The following is a 24,355-nucleotide window of genomic DNA, read 5'->3' on the forward strand; positions in this document are numbered from 1 at the left end:
GGATTGTGATTGAGTTCTTGAAAAATAATATACTTACACGTTTTGGTACACCGCGATCTATAATTAGTGATGGAGGTTCGCACATTTGTAATGGACCTTTTAGGCTTCTGATGAAGAAATATGGTATTACACATAAGGTAGATACCCCGTATCATCCGCAGACTAGTGGTCAGGTAGAGATTTCCAATAGGGAAATAAAACATATATTAGAGAAAACAGTTAATCCTAATCGGAAAGACTGGTCGTCTAGGCTTACTGATGCCTTATGGGCTTACCGTACTGCGTTTAAGACCCCCGTTGGAATGTCGCCTTACCGGCTTGTGTATGGAAAGGCATGTCATTTACCTGTTGAGTTAGAACATAGAGCTTATTGGGTTGTTAAGCAACTAAATTTTTCACTTGAAAAGGCAGGAGCCCATAGGAAACTCCAGCTCAATGAGTTGGACGAGATTCGTATAGATGCTTACGATAGTGAGAAGGAGTATAAGAACAAAATGAAACTTGTGCATGATAGAAATATTTTAGGGAAGTCATTTTATCCAGGTCAAAAAGTTCTTCTGTATGATACCCGTTTACATCTTTTCCCTTGGAAGTTACGTTCTCGGTGGACGGGTCCTTTTATTGTTCGCACTGTCTTTCCTCATGGAGCTGTTGAAATTGAGACACCGGATGGTAGTAGTTCTTCGAAGGTTAACGGTCAGAGATTGAAACCCTTTTTAGAGCCCTTTCCTACAGGTGATGTTGAGGAGGTCCCTCCGGAGGACCCTGTTTACCCTTGATTGACCATCGAGGAAGTTGTATGTTGTATATTAGTTTTTGATTTTCTTCACCCAGGTACTATGTTTCCAACTTCTCCTCGTGTTATTTTACTTTTGGTATTGCTCGTTCATTAGAAACATTGAGGACAATGTTAGATTTAAGTTTGGGGGTGGGGAAGAACTTTTTAGTTGCACTTTTGAAACTTCTAGCGTCACATGGTATCCGGTTAGCTAAGTTTACATATTGTTTCTCACCGAAAATATAGAAATTGGAATGCTAGGGATAACAACCTTTTGAGACATTAGATAAAAATACATTGAGATCCTTGAAATTCAGGAGAGAACTTGTTCCTTTTAGAGGGTAACCGTGATGGACCTAACCATACATGATGGAAAGGCAAGTAGGTCAGGAAATTCCAGAAAGACAAAGCAACCTCACAATGTAGTCTTAGTTACTGGATTGCGACTCTGTCTCAGTTGAAACTTATCATCATCAACAAGCGGAGCGACATCAAAATCTATGAAGAAAGTTGAAGACGTTTTAGGTTTAGAGGCAACAATAGAAAAGAATAATTCAAAAATCAAAGTTGAAGTTATAAGAGCAAATGATATAAGTTGTTAGAATCCATGATACCAAGACATCACAAGTTACGAAGATCCAAGTTTTGAAAATCCTTCTCTCATGGCCATGGAAATTGTTGTCTTGTAATTTTTGTTTCAAAAAAAAAAAAAAAAAAAAAAAAAAAAAATGAAAAATGAAAAAAAATCATCGTTACGTTTTGTTCAATAAGGCCAAAGGGAAGTAGAAATTTATAAGTCAAGGAAGAAATCGAAGAGAAGAGTTAATTGTCAAGGTTCTATGAGGTTCGATAGTTTATCATCAACAGTTGAAGACCGAAGAAGACGTTGTTTCTACTGAGCACTATGAGAGAGTCGAAGAAAGATACATTTGGTTGCTTTGTTAGTCCGCTTTCAATCTGGCACAAGATCTTTCTATCACTGGTTTAACTCATCACACGTAATTAGTCCAGATGTGTAGCAGATGTCCCTCTCATCATTATCTCTCTCCTAATCTTATCCAGCTGTAAAGCAGCGGACGCATCTTACAATGTTTATCTAGTTGTGTAGCGAATATCTCTTTATCTAGCAGTGTTGCGGATGTGTCTCCCCTTTTCTTCAGTCAGCTTTAGAGCTGACACCTTTAATTTCTCTGGCATTCTAGTTACTTGGAGATAGGTTGAGAATATGTATGTCCTCATAACTCTTTGGATACTTGTGACCAAGTAGAAGTCATGGTTTTGTGGGTACACCTCTGGTAAACCCTCCCGAGATTAACTCGGTTTTATTTTTTTATTAGTTTTGCTCGAGGACTAGCAAATAATAAGTTTGGGGGTATTTGATAGACACATTTTTGTGTCTAAATTGGACTAAATGTCTCTATTGTTAGTGCTCGATTTTTGTACTAATTTTGATGCTTTGTGTGTTTGTAGGTGTTTTTGGAGAAATACACTTGTGTGGAAAAAGTTTCTCAAAAAGTGCTATTTGGACTCCCGGAGAAAAGTACTAAAGGCACCCTCAATTTGGATAAGGGGCACCTCAGTTGGGCACCTGCTATTCGCACCCCCAGTTTGGTTAGGGGGACATCATCTTCAACAACCACTGAACGCCAGCCTAAAGTAGGATGGTTGGGCTGGTGTGGTGCAGCTTGGAAAAGCTTGTACGCACAAGACTGCCAATGTCGGTCTCAAAACAGATCGCGGCCGTCCAACTTCGCCCGCATGGTTGGACGACATAGATCGTCCCATGACCGGTTGGACAAGCGTTTTCCTGCACACCGGCGGGCCCCCTTTCTACTTATTTGACCGACCTTCTCACGACCAAGCCAGGGAGGAGAAAACGCTTGCTCGAAGTTCGGCCGACGTGATGCTTTAAGGGTCACAGGAAAGTCCACTAGTGTCTTAAATTGATCACGACCATCCAACTTCACCTGCATGATTGGATGGCTTAGATCAAGCCTATGACCGTGGGATAGGTACACATATGCTCACCACCGGCTCAATGTGAGCCCCACATGGTCGGCCACCCCAAATGAAGAGCATATCTTTCCAAACCGTTAGGTTGAAGTCGTGTACACACGAACGATCCTAATTAGGGTTTGCGGCATATTACATGTGTCTCTAATCGATCACAAGCGTCCATCTTCGCAAGCTTGGACGGAGGGTGTAGATGTAGATTTAAAAGGGCCCGAGCATGTCAACATGATCATCGTGGGCCCCTCTACATGCATGACCGATCGGACAAGACCGTCCATGGCCGGACGCCTCGGTTCGTGCGCCCAAAGTGAGCATGACGCGTGGATTCCCATTCCTTTGCGGCATGGGATTTCTGTTGCAAACCGATCTCGGCCACTCAACTTTATCGGAAAAATTGAGTGGCCTAGATCACATCTTCATGGGACAGTGAGGTACGGACGTGTACACCGGCAAGCCGTTTACTCGCATGCCCGGTCGGTCTTGTCAAAAACGTCTCCCATGCTTGGATTCGACCAAGATGAAGAGTGATGCTTGCGCACCTCTTCAAAACCCTAAAATTTCATCAACGGTCGCAGATGAGCGTCATATGTCATCTCGTCCGTCTAACTCTACCAGCTTGGTTAGGTAGCCCAGGCTAGGAGTTAAATGGCCAATAAATTGTCGTGGTGATCACCATCCGTCACTCTACCACATCATGTGATCGGTCAAGGGATGGATTGCCTACGCAGCCTCCAAATGATCACTTGAAGGTAGCTATGCATGCAGCTGTTTTAAGACGCTTAATCCGCGGCTTACTCCGATAAGCTTTAAAACAGCGATGCTTCATGCATAGAATACACACGATATTTCGTAAATATCGATTTCCAAAATAACTTAGTTATTTAACCTAGCACCGTATGCTACTTTCTGTGTGTCCCACGTGTAGAATCAGAATCTCACAACAATAATGCCTCAGCGAAATTATTAACAACACAACACAACAGTGTCGCAGAACAACTTCAGAAATGACATAATAAACGACGTCAGCTAAATCATGAAAAAAATGTGATGGTCCTGCGAAAATTAGGGAGTTTGCGAGATTAACATTTGTAAGGTTGGGAGAATGTCGCAAACCATATCCGAAAATAAAGGACAGATTAGCTGTCATCCATTATGTATTTCCCTATAAATAGTCATTCAGTTGTAAAGAAAAGGAGAGAGATCTTTTTTGAGTGAGAAGAAAGTAAATAGGAGAGAGAAAATTTAGAGCAGAGATTATTCTTGATTCCTTTATCTTTTCTTGTAAGATTATTTAAAGATTCATCAATAAACTTATGATTGTTAATCCAAAAATGAGTTGAATGTTAATGAAATCTTGTGAGGGGTGTAGTGTAGGATTTCTTGCAACTACATAATGGCGCTAGAAACAGGGACCGAAGATTGAAGATCATCCTAGAAAAAGTTGAAGATTAATATTCTGATTTGTGGGAAATTAGAATATCTAGTGAAGAATTTTACTAAATCTCTTACAATTCATTAGTATTGAAGAAATGGCTAGAAGGAGAAATGTATCGGAATAACCGACAACTGCTAGAAGAAGAAGTAAAAGACTTGCTGGAAGGGAGAGAAGTGAAATGGGAGAATCTACTAGAAGGAGAAATGATGGAGAAAATCAAATTCAACAACCAGTTCAACAAACACCGGTACAAAATAGAACTATGGATTATGATAGAGTGAGCGTACACACTTGGCGATCAAATTCAGTAGAAGAAGTAGAAGAAGAGCAGCAAACCAAGAAACATAGACAGATAGAGAGAAATCAAGAAGCAGATGAAGGAATAATTCATGGAGATGAGGAAATTGGAGCGTTAGAAACGCTGAGACGAAGAATACATGAAGAAAGAAGAGCTGAAGCAGAAGAACGTGCAAATCTAACTAGGAAAAATCACGAATTGAGGATGGAAAATATGAGACTAAAGAGTAGAAGATCGATAAGTACTACAAGATCATATTCAAGATCGACTAGAAGAGAAATGAGGCGAAACTCACCTACAGTTAATGCTGGAAATAATATTCGAGAAGAAATACCAAATCCTAATGAAGAACATCGCGAAGATAGAGAAAGGACTGATGATCGTTACGTTCCAAAAAATGAAACTTTTGATGATAGGCAAAATGATAGAAATCAAGAGAATGAACAACGTCAGGGACGAAATAATTAAGATGTCGAAGGGAATCGAGAGGAAGGAAGGAGAATTTTACATGAGAGAGAAGCTCAAAGAAATCAACAAACGATAGAAGAATAAATTGGAAGACACTATGCTGAACAAGCACGTTTAACTTGCGAACGTGAAATATTAAGAGCGGAAATGGAAGAACAAGAGCTGCAGGAGGCGATTCGCCAGAATAACCAAGACAATCGAGAAAGAAGGCGTACAAAAAACCGGAATAACGGTAATCTCAATGAAGAGTATGATAGAATACAGAGGAATACTGAAAGACAACGAATGAAATTGATAAGAACTGAACAAAATCATGGAGGGGAAAATGAGAGATATCATCATATGCGAATTCAAGATAGAGATGAGGAAGAGAATCGAAGGAGAAGCCGAGATGAGGATGATGAAGAAGAAACGCATAATTTCGCAAGAGAAGAAAGACATGAACGTAGAAGAAGGGAAGCGAAAATAAAGAGACCAATGGATCAAAACTCAAACGTAAATGGACAAATCTTAAAAGAATTGGAAGAAATTAGAGGAATGCTGAACAATAGAGGAGAAGTAGGCATAAGACAATTAGATGAAGCTATAGAGAAAGCTGCGAAAACTCCATTTACAAGAGAAGTACAGCTAGGAGGAATACCCCCGAAATGCAATTTTCCTGCATTAACCAACATTTTTGATGGAACAACTTGTGCAGTTCAACACATTAAAGCTTATGTGAGGTGCATGCTACAATGGGAAAATCATGATGTCGTATTAAGCAAGTATTTTGCATCCAGCTTAACAGGGGAGGCGTTAAAATGGTTCGAAGGTTTACCAAAGAATACAATAACATCCTTCAATCATTTGCAGACTACATTCCTGGGGGCGTATATAAGTAACAATTCTTCGCGGTATGGTATTGAAGACATGTTTGGATTAAAACAAAGGATTGGCGAAAGTTTGAAGCACCTAGCTAAAAGATGGAGGACTATGTGTAGCGAAATGGCTGGCCGAGTGGATGAGAGATATCTTATCTTATCATTTATCAATGCTATGTTCGCAACCAATCTATTGTATATCCAAATTTTCAGAGTCAAGAATACAATCACAAATGACTGAACTGCGAGAACTTCAGGAAGAGTATATTGCTCTAGAGGAAAGGCAAAATGAAATGGAATCATACCCAGTTGCGAACACCAATTCACATGCAGCGAATGCAAGCTTATTACCTAAACTAATAAACACAGTGGCGAGCACTTCGCAAGTACAACAAGAAAAGGTTACGGGCAACAACAATCAACAAAAACTGGTGGCTATGGGAAGCCGAGATCAAGAGGAGTATGAAAGAGAAAGAAATTTCTACAATCGTGGTGTAAATAATAAGATTCAAAGACTTGATCAGCCGCAAGAAACTTATGGAGGTCAAAGACAAAATTATAATAGAGGACAAGGAGGTCACAAGGTAGTATGGGAAGAAATCAAAATGCCACCTCTGAATGCAAGTGTGGAGAAAATATGGGAAGATATGATTTTGATGGAGAATATACCAACACCATGGAATATGGGAACGGAACCACCTCAAAGCCGCAGAAGTCATGAGTTCTGTTCTTATCATCATTTTCATGGACTTAGTACAAATGATTGCAGAAATGTAAAGAGAATTATTCTAAGATTCATAGATCAAGGAAAGCTAAACCACTTTCTGGTAAGGCATCCACAATCTCAACCATTGCCGCCACCACCACTAGAGCATCATAGAGTAAACACGGTAAAAGAAAAGGAAACATTCTTCGTAGAAGTTGGTGCAAAAGCAAAGAATCTATTATGTCACTCTATCGTACATTCATACAAGACAATTGAATATTTTCATGATAATGTTTTGAGTAGAGTGTTCGCAAGAGACAATGATGGAAGAGAAATTATGAATATTGTGAAAATCTCGCCGCTAGAGGAATGGCAGAAACAGACTATTTCTTTTACCGCAGAAGAAGTCCCTGAAGGTGGAGAAGTACATGACAATCCATTAGTGGTAAAATTAGAAATTAATCCAAAACCGAAAGAAGATGAAGATGATGAAGCTGAAGACTCATGGGCAATTAATAGGATTCTAATCGATACTGGAAGCTTTGTGAACATCTTATTTATCATACTTATAAAACAATGGGAGGAAGAGATAATGATCTTATACCATCAACATATAAAATATATGGTTTTAATGGTACTGCCAACAAGCCTAAAGGGGAGGTTACTATGCGAATTCCATTGAAGGGAATATCTTCTGAAATCCTGTTCTGTGTTGTTGACGTAGAGTCACCCTATAATGCATTAATTGGTCGACCTTGGCTACATGGGATTCTAGGTGTAGCTTCAACTTTCCACCAGTGCATCAAATTCCCTCACCCCAGCGGTGTAGGAATCATAAAAGGAGATTGGGTTGAAGAAAAGAAATGTTATGAAACTGAGGTAGAATCCTGCAAAGGAAGAGCAAACAAGAAGGAAAGTTGGCGACGCAAAATCAAAGAGACACAAAGAAGTGAGATATTGATGGTGGATGCAATCGAACGAAAAGAAGAAGAAATTTTGCGAAACTAATGCTAGATCAGAATAAGAAATGGTGAACATACCACTACCAAGGAAGCAATAGCAGAAAATAACAAAGAAGCAGAGAATGGCAAAGGTAATAAAAATAAGAAGTGTATGAATGATTGATTTGTTGCGAAACTCTCGTAACAAATAAAATTCTCAAAAGTACATTTTACTAAATGATAAACAAGAGATTGAGAAGTGCAAATACGATGTAATGATGTGCGAGAATCTCGCAGAGATAATGAATTCTACAAAAGACAATCAAAAAACAATGACAAAAGAGAAAGAGGCGAACCTTTATGGCGTACACCCTAGTTCGCGAATACAATTTCGCAAGAGGCAAATGTAAGACCTAAAGTACGTCATATAAGGGGGTACCTGTTGCATGGCTCAGGGAAAGGCTACACCGCCCCCGGAACCTGAGTCATGGAGATTTGGGGTCAATAAATCCCATCCGGGAGAGGCACCTTGGATTCTCAATTTAAGCATATGACTTAGGTTGGGCGACTAAGGTAATAAGGACTCTCAGTGCCAGGGGTGTCTGGAGCGTACCTTGCCATTCTTGACAAGTCTTGGCTTATACTGCACTCGGCCCGAAGAAAACCCCAATTGGGGTGCAGTCTCGTAACCATAAACCCTATAGGTAAAAGGGATAAGAGGCTGCGAAAAAAACTGGTTGTTGTTAAGACTGGATGGGAGGAGCCAACCTTGTATGGTAGAGGTACGCCTCCTTGAAGGGGCAACCAGGGGGGAGATAAGGGCGACACCCTCCATTAGGGAGCTGATAAGTGTCTTAAGACGCAAATGTCATGAGGCTTCTTACTCGCAAGGGTATTAAGGCTTGTCATATTTGTGCGACAATCCTGTAGAGGCAATAATACTAAAGAGAAAGATAAGACGAGATCAATGGGTTTTCACATGAAAGTGCGAAGACGTCCTGCGATTTCGTCGCAAGACGGCAATGTCATGGGGATTTATTTTCGCAAGAAAATTTAGGCCTATCATATTGTCGCAACTATCCTGGAAAGGCAATAATATAAAGAAAAAAGTTAAGGCAAGATCAATGGGTTTTTGCATGAAAGTGCAAGGACATCCTTCGATTTTGTCGCAATGACAAGAGGTGGCATAATAAGACCTTTAACTAGGAAGGAAAAATAAGACCACATAGGAATAAGATTTTGAAAATATTCAAAATTCACTTCGCATATGATTGCCAAATTATACATAAACAACTGCGAAATTGAGGCACAAAATAAGAAAAATCTGCAAAATCTCTCATTTGGATACAAATAACAGAGGCAAGTATGGGAATGAATGAAATTAGAAAATGCTATTTGTCTCCACATGATAGATTTACGCAAAAATTCAAAAATTAATGATTATGTTGATTAACCGTATTGCAAGGAAGAATTGTTTTAATGAATGCAGGTCGAAATGAAAGAAACTCATATATTAAGGAATATAGGGAACCAAAAGAATTCGAAACTATACAAAAAGAAGGAATAAATGTACAAGTATTACAGAAGATCAAAGAAATAAACAAAGACTACTTCTTAGGTTATCCTTCATCATCTTCATCAGACTTGTTCTCTTCTTCGTCTGCATCAGAACCCTTATCTCCATCAGAACCTTCACCACCATCAGATTCGTCATCATCAGCTTCGCTATCAGAGATGGTCAGACTAGGAATGTTCTTTGGGATCTCCTCCAAGAGACAAGGATAATCAGAGTGAGGAATACTATGGTCATTACAAACCATTTGAATAGTTTGATTGCGAAAGTGCAAAGCGTCGTTCTTAAAGTTCGCAACAGTGATCTTGATTTGATTCTTTAATCTAGAATATTTGTCGTTGCGAGAAGAAAGATTCTTTGCGAGTTCCTCTTTTTCAGCTTCAAGCTCCTCAACTCTTTGGCGATATCTACTTTCAGATCCTGCGAAGCATATAGCAATTAATCAGTAACTTGATAAAAACTCATGAAAAACCAAAGATTAATAAAGGAAAACAGTTAATGACCTTCTCTCTCAGAAATCATATCTCTAATCAAGGATGTATTCTCAACTTGGAGACTAACATTTACACCTAAATCTTTTCTGGCGTTATCCAAGATTGTCGCAGCCCAAGCGAACTCATCATCACTATTTATGAGAAGACGAGAACGAACTTGGTTTTCTCTCTCGCTAAGCACAACATTTTGACGATTGGCTTCATCTCGTTCAAGTTGAACCTCAAGAAGAGTCTCTTGGAATTTCGCCAAAGCCTTAACACCTTGATTAGAGATACGATCTTTATCATCTATAAGTTTGCTAATCTTGGTTCTTAATTCATTGATCTTCTCTTTAGAATTGAGATAAAAACGTTTAAATTGGTTGGCTAAACCTAAACTAGATCTATGATCAATCTCTAAGAGGAGAAATTTGGATTTAAGTTCATTCAAAGGCAGAGATGAAATTTTATAATTAGAGAAAATATTCAAAGATTTATTAAGATGTTCAAGAAGAGTGTCATTATCTAGGGCATCGGGAAATGAACGAAGAAGAATGGCTTCATCAGAAAGACCATAAATGTCTGCAAAAAGGATTAATCAAATAAGATAAGACAATAGGATGAATGAATGAAAGGAAAGGAGAAAAATTGCATACCATAGAGCTGATCATTAGCTTTTTGAAGAGAATTTTGTTCCTTAGCGAAGAAGTGTCGGTTTCTAGTTGTTTGTTCTTCTCGCGAAGACCTTTAACTTCAGCTTCTAGTTGTTCGTTCTTCTCACGAAGACCTTTAGCTTCAGTTTCCAGTTCTTCATTCTTCGTACGAAATTGAAGATTCTTCTTTTCAAGAATTTCGCGTCTCCTCTCCAAATCTGAGGCAACAGCGAAAGAAGCTTTTCCAGCCTGCGAGAAAATGTAAAAAGTATTAAAATAGAAAGAGATTTTGAGTTACAATAATGAAGAAGTAAAAAGACGAAATCATACCAGACTATTAAGAGAATGCAGGAAGTTGGGAGTCACCGATCTAGAAACTCCGCGAAGAGAACTATCACCATCCAATAAAGGAACATCGCAAATCATGGCGAGAGCTTTTCAGGTATTAGCGAGTTGACTATCTCCCATTCCTTGCCAATAATCAGAAAAGATGCTAGAGAGCTTAGCCATAGAAGATTCAGATGGAGAATCTTCATTTGTAGCAGAGTCATCATTATCCTCATCAACCTCATCACTCTCGGAGTTTTCATGAGAAGGAGTATTTTAAGGAGAGGAATAACGAGTCTTTCTCTTTTTTGAAAGAGGATAGGTTGGATTTTCCCTGCGAAGAACACCTTTGCCTTTATCACTAGTCTTCGCAACATTGGCAGGCTCTTCTATTTCAGCGATAACCTTCACACACAGATAGAAATAAGAAATATAGGCAACAATATATTGTTTAAAATCATAAGAGAATATTTCTTACCTCATCTGTGTATGAGAGAAGAGCTAACAAGGTATTAGACTTCCTAGTCCTGCGGTAGTTATCTTTCAATTTCTGGATCTGTAGAATGTCGCAAGAATCAGCAAACAAAAGAATAAAGAAAAATAAAGAAGTGTAAAGTGGGCGAAACTGGAAGAAACATACCTCTTTCTTCTTCTCGGGCCAAGAGAATACCCAAGGTTGATAAGCAGCGAGATTCTTAGGAAGAACATTTGACCCAGCAATGTAAGGTCCTTTCAGCATCAAGGGAAAAACGCACCATTTATCATCTTTGGATTGGCGAGGGGTTGTGTTCTTACCAGAGTTCCAATCAATGTCATGCATGAGCATTTTATCTTCAGCAATAACATCCTTCCTTTTCAAACGAATACCCCAGCGAGTATTCTCTTTCTTCATGGATATTAATTCATAATTTTCGAAGAAATTCGCTACTGTATACTTCTGAGCGACTATCTCTAGATCTACGAATTTAGGATCCCTAAGTTCTTTGGAATAAAGAGATCCTTTACCAGCACCACGATTAGCGAACTCCAGCATCAGACAGATACAATCCCCACTCAATTAGAAGATAGCTCGCGAAAATCCCGAGTGAGCAAGAATTTCATAGAACAGAGGAATATCTGGTTCATAAAGAGGAATGGGGAGACCTGCGAGAATTTGACCCAGCGATACTATGATTGATTGATTATCACAATATTGATCAGAGAAAAGTTTGATAGAAAGAATTGACTTGGCACTTTCACCAGGAATGGTAGAAAGTGTGAAACCTTTCTCAGCAAGATCTTTTTGTACATCCTTTAAGGTTTTCTCATGTTTTTGACCGCTTGGAGGCATATCTGAATATAGGGTATGGGAATGGATGAAAAATAAGAAGATTGAAGAGGGAAGAATTACAGTAGCAGAACTTACGGAAGAACAATAGAGTTGCAGAGAAGAGAAAGTAAAAATAAAATGGAAAGAAGAGTAAGAAGAATATATAGAGAAGATTTTTTTTACTCGAAGAAATAAACACCATTAATGCGAAAAGACGTGAGCGGTTGAAAAGCAGCGGTTACAGAAGACGTATCAAGAAATGGATGGAAGAAAGGATAGTGTGATAAATGCAGAATATGAAGAGATGGACAGCTACGGCATTTCTCACATCGTTCTCTACTTCGCATAGAAGATATGAGAAGAGGCAAGATGTAGGATCAGAATCTCGCAACAATAATGCCTTAGCGAAATTATTAACAACACAACACAACAGTGTCGTAGAACAACTTCAGAAATGACATAATAAACGACGTCATCTAAATCATGAGAAAAATGTGATGGTCCTGCGAAAATTAGGGAGTTTGCAAGATTAACATTTATAAGGTTGCGAGAATGTCACAAACCATATCCGAAAATAAAGGACAGATTAGTTGTCATCCATTATGTATTTCCCTATAAATAGTCATTAAGTTGTAAAGAAAAGGAGAGAGATCTTTTTTGAGTGAGAAACAAGTAAATAGGAGAGAGAAAATTTAGAGCAGAGATTATTCTTGATTCCTTTATCTTTTCTTGTAAGATTGTTTAAAGATTCATCAATAAAAGTATGATTGTTAATCCAAAAATGAGTTGAATGTTAATGAAATCTTGTGAGGGGTGTAGTGTAGGATTTCCTGCAACTACACCACGATCCACACAATCGAGACATCAAGCATGTCACAAATTGGGGGATACATACTGGGGTATTGGTCTGGCGGTTTACAGCGTGCAGCGTGCAACGCGCCGTCACAAGAACGTGTTAGGAAGACATGGACGGTTAGTGATGATGGGAGAAGTGGGCAAAGACTGATCATGCGACACTAACACGACTCCACTACTCCATCACTCCACTTCCTCCACTTCCCACGAGAGACGAGGGTTGTGCTTTATGACTTGTATAAGTAGGTTCTCCTCCCTACTTCCACAACAGACAAGACAGAAACCAAGTGTTGATACAACATATTCAAACACATAGAGCTTTTCTTACATTATTGCAAGTCAGTTCGGTATTCTGATACAAGTCATAAACAACCAACACCTTCACGATCTCAACACCTTCTTCGCTTTCCTCCCTAATATCAACCCCATCTCCTTCACTTTGTGACCGAAGCAAGTCTGGAACGGCCATTTCTTGGTTTAGGCCAGAATTGTATAGATTGATCTCTCGAATCAGAAAACACTCCCGTGCAGTGCATTTGTTTAGGGTTTAGATTCGTTTCTCATCCACACACACCCAAATTTACCAAAAACCGCAGAAGAAGTTTTCACCCATAAACAATTGGCGACCACAATGGGAGATTAATCTCTCGGTTTTGAAGTCAATTTCTTCAATACCAATTCAATTTTACTGATTTCGAAAATGGTGGATCTTAGGTCTGGATCAACAACCAATCCTGACGGGACTAGCGCTGACAACACTCTCGGTGTTGATATCCCAATCAGTGGTGTCACCGTGCAACCAGTCAATACCATCAATGTATCTCGTGGAATTACTTCCTCTACTATCAGCACCAGCGTAGCAGGAGGAGATATTCCATTGGGAGTGACACCTCCTATCACCAGATCTAGAGCATCCGCAAACCCTGGCATCTCTTCAAGTGTAACGCCTCCATCCGTCACCAGAGAAATTGCCACTCCTCCATTGAGACGAGGTGATGGAGGAGCCAGAGGAGGACAACTCCCTATTACCATGGTGGATTTGATGGAGAGAAAAGAAGTTCTCGCTAGGGCCCAAACTGACATGGCTACAACTCAGAAAGAGGTACTCACAAAGTTCGAAAACTTCGGATTAAGGAATTCATGGTTATGTAATCTAAACTCTCATTGCAATCATTGAGACATTCTCAGAGGACGTTATATATCCGTTATTCACAGACCGTTTCACGTCAGAGAAATTCTCAAAGTAATTGAAACTTTTCATGACTTTCGTCACTAGGTGAAGATAAACTTGATCAAAGCGAAACGCTTTACCAACACACGATTTCGAGAAAAAGATAAGTAGTGAATACTCAGCTCGAAATGTCAAATGTGTATGATCCAGTCTATATAGCATACGACTTTTTGTCTCATAAGAAGTAGGAGATAGAATAGATAGACTTTTGAGTGATAGATAAGTTCAAGTCCTCACATACCTTTTTGTTGATGAAGTTCCACGGTTACTTGAGTAGATCTTCGTCATTGTATGATGAATCGCCATGAAGTCCTTGATCCGAGACTTAGCTATAATAGACTAGAAATCAAGACTCATAGTTTTGATCACTAACATTGACAAACATGCTTGATATAGCAATGCATGCGAGGTCGGCCGAGCTGTGCTCTAACAATCTCCCCCTTTGTCAATTTTAGTGAAAAAACTATTAATACATATGGAATACAAAAAAGATAAACTTTAGTGGCTCCTACCATAATCTAATCTTCAACGTTCCTTGAAATCTTCGTCCTTCCAAGTACTCCAATGATCCCAAAGGTTGTAAGTTTAGCACCACCGTTGTTGAAGATCCGGAACTATAACAATGAGATAAATCGAGATTCTCGATCATTATTATACAGTGTCATAGTATCATTATGTAACATCAAAGTCCAATTGCATCACGACTTTGACAACAATACTATGGTGATATGTATCACTCCCCCTTAGTCAATACTCCATCTCGATCATGGAAACCACTCCCCCTTACACAATGATCCGAAAACCATATGTATTTGTAGTGTGAACTATATTATTTCTCCCCCTTTTTGTCAATAAAATTGGCAAAGGTAAAAGAACGGGATCATAATGAAATTTCCACAAGAGACATTTCATAGACTAAAAGAGAAAATACATACCAACTTAATTTAGATGCAATCATAAAGCCGAAGATAAATGCATTCATCAAGGAGTTTTAAGATACAAGATAAACCCTATAAAATTCCACAGCCGCACACCCCGCAAGATATTACCATTAAGCACAAGTTCAAAAGAACTCTCCCCCATTTGATGTCATTCCCGAGAGAACAACACGAGCGACCTTAATTTCGGAAGAAAAGAAGGATTTTTAATTGGACACCAAAAACCATAGGAAAATAATTTTCTATATCCAAAACTCAATCAAATTAATCACAAGTAAACCCATGATTAATATAATTGGAATACGCAACTAAATCAAACCACAAAAGTGATCAATTTAATTGATTGTGCTCAACATAAGTAAACTTACGGAGCTATGAATAAGGTAATCATATGGAGATGAGTAACTTAATCGTTCACATACTCAACATAAGGAAAACCTTACGGAATATACGACTACATCAACCAATAGAATATGATTAGTATAGCTGTTCATATACTCAACACAAGAACTTGTGGAATATATGACAAACTCAACTAGATTAATTACAAGAGAACCTATAATTAATCTAATTGGAATACACAACCAAACTAATCACCGAAGCAATCAATTTAATTGTCAAATGATTTTGCTCGACAAAAGAAGACTTTCGGAGCAAATAACTAAATAACCAATCAAGATGATTAATTTAGTTCAAGATGCTCAACATTAGCATCTCATGGAACAACCAACAAGGCAATCACAAATAATCAACTTAGTTGTATCGTGCTCACATAAGACACATGGAGCCTCACATAATACATAAGATATGGATCAATGAATCATACCTGGAATAATACAAGGATATTCTATTTTCCATCACTATTGCATAACGACATAATAGACTTTATCCTTGTCACACAAAAGATTTTACCCTATTTTCCATCAAATAAATGACTGCATAGGCATAACTTTTGTATTTGTCAAAAGTCCATTCGTCCTTTCATCAATACGAATACCAATTTATGAACGACTTTACTTTTGACAACATATGGGACCTTCAAGTTCACGGACGCAAACAATACATATCCCATAAACAATTGCAATATCACAAAATCATAAAGATTAATACTGCAATAACAATCTTTGCCCTTAGAAGGTAGAATCAATCTTTTTCGCACGGATTTATACCAAGAGTGGTTACCAAAAGCGTATAAAAAGATTTCCTTAACAAAGAAGAACATACAAAGTCATTGACGACTATGCACCATAGTTCACATGAGATGATTGTGAACACTCAAGAATATATCAATGTGAACTACTACCCATTCTCGAACTTCCTTCTTTGTGATTCACCAACATCACTCTTGTAACAGCCACAAAATAGCTTAGAATAGATTTCTCCAAGAATCCCAGTGCCCAAGTCCAAGAGAATAGAACAAGTGCAACGAAACGGAGCAAACACTAAAAAACAAGAGACAGACAAAGACCAATATTAACTCATCCAAATTCAACAATTCTCATCATTTTGAAGGGAATTCAATAAGGAAGAATGCAAAAAGAATGAGGTAAATCCGAGTTCGGACGAAGAAGTTACGGCCAAAACAAGTTTACCGAATATCGACGTCAAGTATGCATACGGGTTTGCGAACTTAAACCCCTGGATTTTGATTTTGAATGCTGTTATGCATACTTGGTATGTGTACCATGTAATCCAAACATCCCGAACTATTATTTTCAAACCTAAACATTTAAGAACCTTAAACACAGATCAAGTTAGGTAGAAATGAACGATAAGCAAGATTATTATAAGTATTCTAAGCAAATAAAAGTACAAATCTTGCTCAAGTTTATAGACATACCTTTTTAGATGAATCCAATCGAATTCTACCGCCTTACCGAACATTATTTGTGTGACCCAATTCTTGTGCTTCCCTCACCGTATACAAAGAAGGGCATTCCTTGGTGAGGATACACTTCCAACACAATCAAGTTGCGTTGGGGTGAAAAAAGTATTTCTCACCACAAGTGACCTTTGGATTATCATGAAAGAGATCACTTTTAGAACCTTTCACATCCAATTCCATTTTTCCAACAAACTTGTTAAGTTCCAACATCATGGATACTGCCTTTTCCATAGTCATGGAGTTTTCTGGAAGAGCATTCCTTTTCACACTCAAAACATCATTGTCTTTCTTCGGTATCCACTTCTGAGTGCGTTTAGGAACAGTCGGGACCTTCTTCCCATCACTCTCTTCTAGAATTCTTGGAAGATAATTGTATTGACTATTCTTTTGCAAGTTAGTCTTTCTCCAATTGGGAGCATCAGATCTTGTCTTCGTCTTTACGAATTTATCCTTCTGATAACCATTACGATTATGAAAAGGATTCGTACGACGTTTATAGGCAAATCTAGGTCTATCATAGCACTGATTCCTTTGCCTAAAGGTTGGACAATTACAACCTGTAACGTTAAGAGGATCAGTCTTAACGTATGATCTTGGTTTCAAAACTTCTTGTGATGCCCAAACAAGAACATCATGAAGTTTCTCATTCCTTATACGGAAACGACATCTCCTTTCCAGGTGACCTTTATTTCCGCAATAGTGGCAAACATAAGGAATGTTCTTACCTCGAACCGTGTGTGCTAACTTTGGAGGTTGATAAACTTTGCTCTTTTGAACCTTAACTGCCGGAGAAGGTATTTCACTTTTGCCATCAGTGTAAACCTTTTGTTGAGAAGAATCACTAGCCTTGACAAATTTTACCTCTTTGCTAGTACTTGGAGCATCTATTCCCTTATAGCCCAATCCTCGTGTATCACGATGATTTTTACTTGCTCCTAGCATAGTGGTTAATTTGCTTGAACTAGTATTGAACTTTTTCAAGTCATCTTCCAACATCTTGATTTTATCAAGAGCAGCAGCTAAATCAGCCTCAAGGCGTTTTTCTCGAGTGAGATAAGTGCTTTCTTTGTCGTCTAAACTTGTTTGCTTGGAGTTAAACCTTGCTTCAGATTCTGCAAGTTTCTCTTCCAATAAAATATACTTTTGATAAAGATTATCACATTCAAGTGACTTCATACGTAGGTTTTCCTCAGAATCCTTGAGGATCGATTCGGTAGAACGATTCGAAAAATAAACACCTGCGTAATATCTTCTCAATTTCTTGTTTTCTCGACAGAGAGGAGTCAGAAGAGGTGTGACATGAGAAGTTGTAATCTTCATCATCTTCCACGAATCCAAAAAATTAACATACTCTGAGACTTCCTCATCAACATCTCTATCAATATCTGAATCACCTTCATCAGAAAGTTCATCCAACTGTTATTCTAGGAGAGTTTCCCAATCAACAATTTTTACATCAAGAGAATGTTTAGATATTGACTTAGATGTGACAGTTCTCTCAAGTGAATCCAAGATTTTAGAGTCATCTGGTAATTTCTGAACTGGTACGTCATTAGAGATAGACTCATCCATAATCAGACCGCTACAAACACAGACTTATAAAGTCTTTAACGTGTTTGCCTGCTCTGATACCAATTGAAAAAGCGTGGGTCTAACAACACCACCCAATATTTGTCTTAGCAATCTGTATGGACCAACTCCGAAATACTATGCTAGAGAATCAACTAGACAGTCAGACTCAATCTAGATTAAAGTATCTCAAGGTCAATATCTCTCACTTGTTTTGATTTACTCAAGCTAAAACAATAGCGAGTCTTTAATCAAACACAAGGAATAACTTGGACGGTACCAAAGACCAATATCCAAGGATCAATCAATATCAATAAACAACCAAAGGTTGGATTTCGAATTGATGATATTAACACACAACCTGTATTATTTCAATTATATAAAATATAATGCGAAAAAGAAATAACACACACACCAGAAGTTTTGTTAACGAGGAAACCGCAAATGCAGAAAAACCCCGGGACCTAGTCCAGATTGAATACACACGGTATTAAGCCGCTACAGACACTAGCCTACTCCAAGCTAACTTCAGACTGGACTATAGTTGAACCCCAATCAGTCTCCCAACGATCCAAGGTACAGTTGTACTCCTACGCCTATGATCCCAGCAGGACAATGCGCACTTGATTCCCTTAGATGATCTCACCCACAACTAAGAGTTGGTGCAACCCAAAATCGCAGACTTGATAATAAACAAATCCGTCTCATACAGAAAAGTCTATCAAAGGATAAATCTGTTTCCCAGAGAAAAACCCTAGGTTTTGTTCCGTCTTAAGATATAAAATCAAGGTGAACATGAACCAATTGATAATCCGGTCTTATATTCCCGAAGAACAGCCTAGATTAATCAATCACCTCTCAACAATCCTTCTTGAATACACAAGAGGTTTGTCGAGGAATCACAAACAGTGAGACGAAGATGTTTGTGACTTCTTTATCTTGCCTATCGGAGAACTCTCACGATCTCAAGCCAGTCAAAGATTGTACTCGTATGATAGAAGATGCAAGATCAGATCACACAACTACGATAAAAGTAGTATCGGTCTGGCTTCACAATCCCAATGAAGTCTTTAATTCGTTAACCTGGTTTTAGAGAAGAAAACCAAAGGTTAAAGGAGAATCGACTCTAGCGAGCACACTAGTATCACACGGACGTGTGGGGATTAGTTTTGCACAATGCTAGATGTCTCCTATATATATCCTTCAAATCAGGGTTTTGCCTTAGTTACAAAGCAATCCATATTCACCGTTAGATGAAAACCTGATTTAGATTCAAGATAATATTTCTCAACCGTTAGATCAAAAACTTAGCTTGTCACACACACTTGGGTAGACGTTTACTGGGTTTGTGAAAACCGTGCCCAAACGTGTACGTGTATGTTGGTTCAATATAGTAACCCAAAAGGTTAACCATATGATCATTTCATATTAACCTAGTTCTTCTTCACCATAACTAGTTTAATTGACTCAAATGAACTAGTTAGAGAGTTGTTCAATTTCTATGAGATCTTATGTAACTACAGAAGACACAATTGAAACAAAGATGATTCGATTCGATGAATCGGTTCATGAACTTTATAGCCACGGTTTGCATAAAGCATTCCTTAGTAATTTAAGTTTCATGTTCAGAGCACATCTTTAGATCATAACCACTTAAGCTCACAAACAAGTTCGCGAACTTAAGGCAACCGACAGAGTTTTCCACACTCAGCAGAAAATCTCGGCAAAGAGACTTCCACCAATTCGCGGACTAGGTTCGCGGACTGAGTTCGCGGACTAAACACGCAAACGAGTTTTTTGGAAAATCCCAGCAGAAATTCTCGGTAAGAGAACTTTCGTCAGTTCGCGGACTTGGCAAAGCCAATTCCTCCAGTTTCTCTCAATCAACAAAGTTCGAAAACTTCGGGTTAAGGAATACATGGTTATGTAATCTAAACTCTCATTCCAATCATTGAGACATTCTCAGAGGACGTTATATAGCCGCTATTCACAAACCGTTTCGCGTCAGAGCAATTCTCAAAGTAATTGAAACTTTTCATGACTTTCGTCACTAGGTGAAGATAAGCTTGATCAACGCGAAACGCTTTACCAACAAACGATTTCGAGAAAAAGATAAGTAGTGAATACTCAGCTCGAAATGTAAAATGTGTATGATCCAGTCTATATAGCATACGACTTTTTGTCTCATAAGAAGTAGGAGATATAATAGATAGACTTTTGAGTGATAGATAAGTTCAAGTCTCCACATACCTTTTTGTTGATGAAGTTCTACGGTTCCTTGAGTCGATCTTTATCGTTGTATGATGAATCGCCATGAAGTCCTTGAGCTCAACTACACTTTTGTATCCTAGTCCGAGACTTAGCTGTAATAGACTAGAAACCAAGACTCATAGTTTTGATCACTAACATTGACAAACATGCTTGATATAGCAACGCACGCGAGGTCGACCGAGCTATGCTCTAACGGTTAGGATATAGAATTGCAAAACAAGACCAAAATATATTGGACTTGGAAGATTTAGTTAAAAGGGATTAATTTGATACTTATATATAGCATTTCAAACTCTTAAGAATTATCTCCCTTGCATCCAACAAACTACCAGATCTGAGATTTACTTTAGCATGGACCAGGAGTTTTTCAAAGAAATACACCTACAAACATGGTCAATTCATGAATTGAAAAGTTCTACCACTAGTTGATCTAACCAGTAGAAATCTATTTCAATAATCACTCATATTAGGGAATTAAAAAGCAACTAAAAACTATTTCAATAATCACTCAAAATCAGGGAATTATATACCTAATGCATATGTTGTTACAAAAATATTAACTGATAACGCAACTAAAGGCTGAAGATTTACCTTTCGAAGCTTTCTTTGAAGTAAAAACAATATTACAACAAATGCCATCAAAGTGACACTAATAAGCCATTTAATTCCTATCAAGCATTTTATCAAACAGTTGGGAATTGGTAAAAAATTGAAAACCATCGTTCAACAACACAAAGTATTGCAAAAATTAGGGAAAACGAGAGACTTACTTTTGTTTGAACATCGGGTATCTCGAATTGAGCATAAACTAATCCAGATTAAAACACAATTTGATATACTGATTTTTCTTGGTACGGCAGAGCAAACCCTTTTTTGTCTTCGATACTTGTATCTAGTATTGTTGCGGAAATTTAATTACATCAAATTCTTCTACTCATCTTCTTCATGTGGTGCTATCATTATGTAAACCCATTATAGAGGAAATTTATTTACAAAGAATATCAACTTTCGGAGAACAATGAAAATTTCAAAATAGAAATAAAAATATGAAACAAATCCGTTTGAAATATATTTGAATTTTTACTTTTTTGATGACATGGATTCATTAAATCCTCAAAGAGATCTTCTGAAACTAGAGGATTTAAGCCTAACAGTCAGCCACGTAATCTTCACATTTTCTCTTGAGGTTCCGATTGGAGGTGTTTTTTAGCGAAAAATAACACATGAAGGAAAAAAAAGGAGTCTAACATCCTCACGTTGCAGGTGCTCTCAGGAGTAAATAACAATAGTTCAAGTTTAAAAGTTGATGCTGTCATATATTTACAATCGGACGGTTATTTAATTGCTCGTTCAAATTTTGAATGCACAGTGGGCGATCAATTTTTTTTTCCAAATCCGTGGTGTTTATAATCTGAATTTTAAATGCTAAGAAATGGTTAGCGAATAGAGTAAAACTTATCATAACTTAAATTCAAATTGAAATATACCTTTTAACAGAAGAAACTTATCTTACTAATATTATTAAGGTGTTGTAAGAGAATTTCAACGTAATCCACATATAGATAGAGGAAGATTGATATTTTCTTGTCAAATAAGCTGATAATAATTTCAGTCATCTGTGAAGAATGTGAAGATAGTTTTAGATGATGGAGGATCCAATAAAAATTCTGCCATTTTTTCCCAATCTTGGTCACATTCCCTTCTTCATCTAAAGCGTGAACGTCAGTGAGCTGTTTCATCGCCGATTTTATAACTTGGGGAGAAGGAGAATCCGGGAAATCGTGGACATCTTTTATGCCCATAACTTGCATTATAAGTACTATAAAAAACTGAAGATTCATCCTCCCACATTCAGAGTATGAACGAAACAGCATTACTTCAGTGCAGGGATACATTCGATAACAGATGCCACCATATCTTGATCGACCTGCAAGGTTTTTCCGGACATTTTCCGAAGCTCCTGAAATGCGTGCAATGACTAAAGAATTAGTACCCTCTCTTTCATCGTAAATAAACTGCTTCTCCGCTCCAGAATCGACAACGTAAAGTACATTATGGATGGATAATGAAGCCTCAGCAGTACAAGGTGCCAGAACAACCTTCCTAAACCCGGTAGGAGTTCTACCATAAACCTTCGCCTGCATCTCACTAGGAACAGGAACATCGTACACAGGCACAATTAATAGCTCAGGTACAATATTTCTTAGCCCGCTCATTCTCTCGTGCAAAGAATGGTAAGCTCGGATGACATCTTCTTGATCCGTTAAGATGACAAGAATGTCACCCTCTGGTTTGGTTAGATGGATCTGTAGAACTTGAATTAATGAACTGTCTAGATAATCGCTTACTGGTTCTATCGGATACTCATCAACGACATAAAATGTTTTTGGTTCATAGAGGAACACATTAGCTAAGAAATAGTCCGCTAAAACATCCGCTTCTTCTCTAATTTGGGATGTTATGATACACTTAAGGCCAGGTCTACGTAGGATGAGTGACTTAAGTAAACAACAAATAGTGTCGCTAACAATTGTTCTCCAATGAGCATCATCCACGATGATGACAGAATACTGAGAAAGATTTTCATCACGAACAAACTCCCTGAGAAGAAAACTATGAGTCATGTATTGGATAATGATATCTGGTCCAGTGCATTCATCAAACTTAACCGTGTACCCCACTTTTTCACCCAAAGTAGAACCAAACTCTTTGGCTACTCTTTCTGCTTCCAACAATGTTTCAACTCTTCGAGGTTGAGCACACGCAATTTACCACCAAAATCACCGGATTCGGCTAGATACTGTGTTAGTTGTGTTGTTTTTCCACATCCCGCTTCTCCATAGACAACCAGAACTGGATTATCCTTGACGGCTTCAACAAAGTTTTCCTTCCATCTGTATGTTGGAAGGGTTCTTCTTTGTTCCGGGATAGATAGTTGCAACCTTTGTTCGTAAGACTTAGAACATTATATTTAGGTAGAATATCTTCCACAGAACTTGTGGAGATATTAGAGTCTTATTTATACTGAAACTTGTTACAGAATTTGTTACAGACTCCAATAGAATGAAAAGACTTGAACAAATTCAAACTACCGACTAAACTGAAACGTAAATATAGCCAAAAGACTCTCCCTGTTTACTTATCTAGCTGACTGAGTTACATAGAAATCCTGTTATCTCTAACATCCCCTCTCAAGTTGTACCGGAGCTGGCGAATGTGCAACTTGCTTCTAATGTACTGGAACCGTAGTGAAGATAGCCCTTTTGTATGAGAAAATTGGTGTTTCTCTTCAAATTCATAGTGTGAGATAGTCAAAATACCTCTTGAAATGGTTGTGTGAGATAGTCGAAATACCTCTTCAATTGACAGTATTGATCTGTGTTGGTTAACAGATATAATTGGTAATGGTAATGATTTGTTTTGGTATTGTTGTTGAAAGGTATTGAAGTTTGTTTAGAACTGGTTTTTAAGAATGGTTTTAGTATCAGATCTAAAGTGTTGAATCATCAAACAAAAGACTCTCCCTAGCAGAGACATTTGAACAACCTTTCTTAGCAGCAAACAATGTTAATGGCGACTGGCTATCACAGCAGAAGAGTGAGGGATCGAACCCTCCTGATACCAACTTAGAACATTATATTTAGGTAGAAAATCTTCCACAGAAACTGTGGAGATATTAAAGTCTTATTTATACTGAAACTTGTTACAGAATTTGTTACAGACTCCAACAGAATGAAAAGACTTGAACAAATTCAAACTACTGACTAAACTG

The 24,355-nt window shown here is 38.0% G+C and overlaps 1 protein-coding gene across 1 annotated transcript; it reads right to left on the reverse strand.

The window, feature by feature from the left end:
* Positions 1-22,073: 22,073 nt before the first annotated feature.
* LOC113335773 (probable pre-mRNA-splicing factor ATP-dependent RNA helicase DEAH5) lies at positions 22,074-23,207 on the reverse strand. The gene has a single exon (XM_026581838.1). It carries the CDS (start codon positions 23,205-23,207, stop codon positions 22,074-22,076), a length of 1,134 nt encoding a protein of 377 aa, XP_026437623.1.
* Between the last annotated feature and the right edge of the window lie 1,148 nt (positions 23,208-24,355).

The sequence above is a fragment of the Papaver somniferum genome, chromosome 1 (assembly GCF_003573695.1).
Source record: "Papaver somniferum cultivar HN1 chromosome 1, ASM357369v1, whole genome shotgun sequence".
NCBI lineage: Eukaryota > Viridiplantae > Streptophyta > Magnoliopsida > Ranunculales > Papaveraceae > Papaver > Papaver somniferum.

Excerpts from the sequence above, each read along its gene's own strand:
- LOC113335773 (XM_026581838.1), bottom strand. The coding sequence starts at position 23,207 with ATGACTCATAGTTTTCTTCTCAGGGAGTTTGTTCGTGATGAAAATCTT.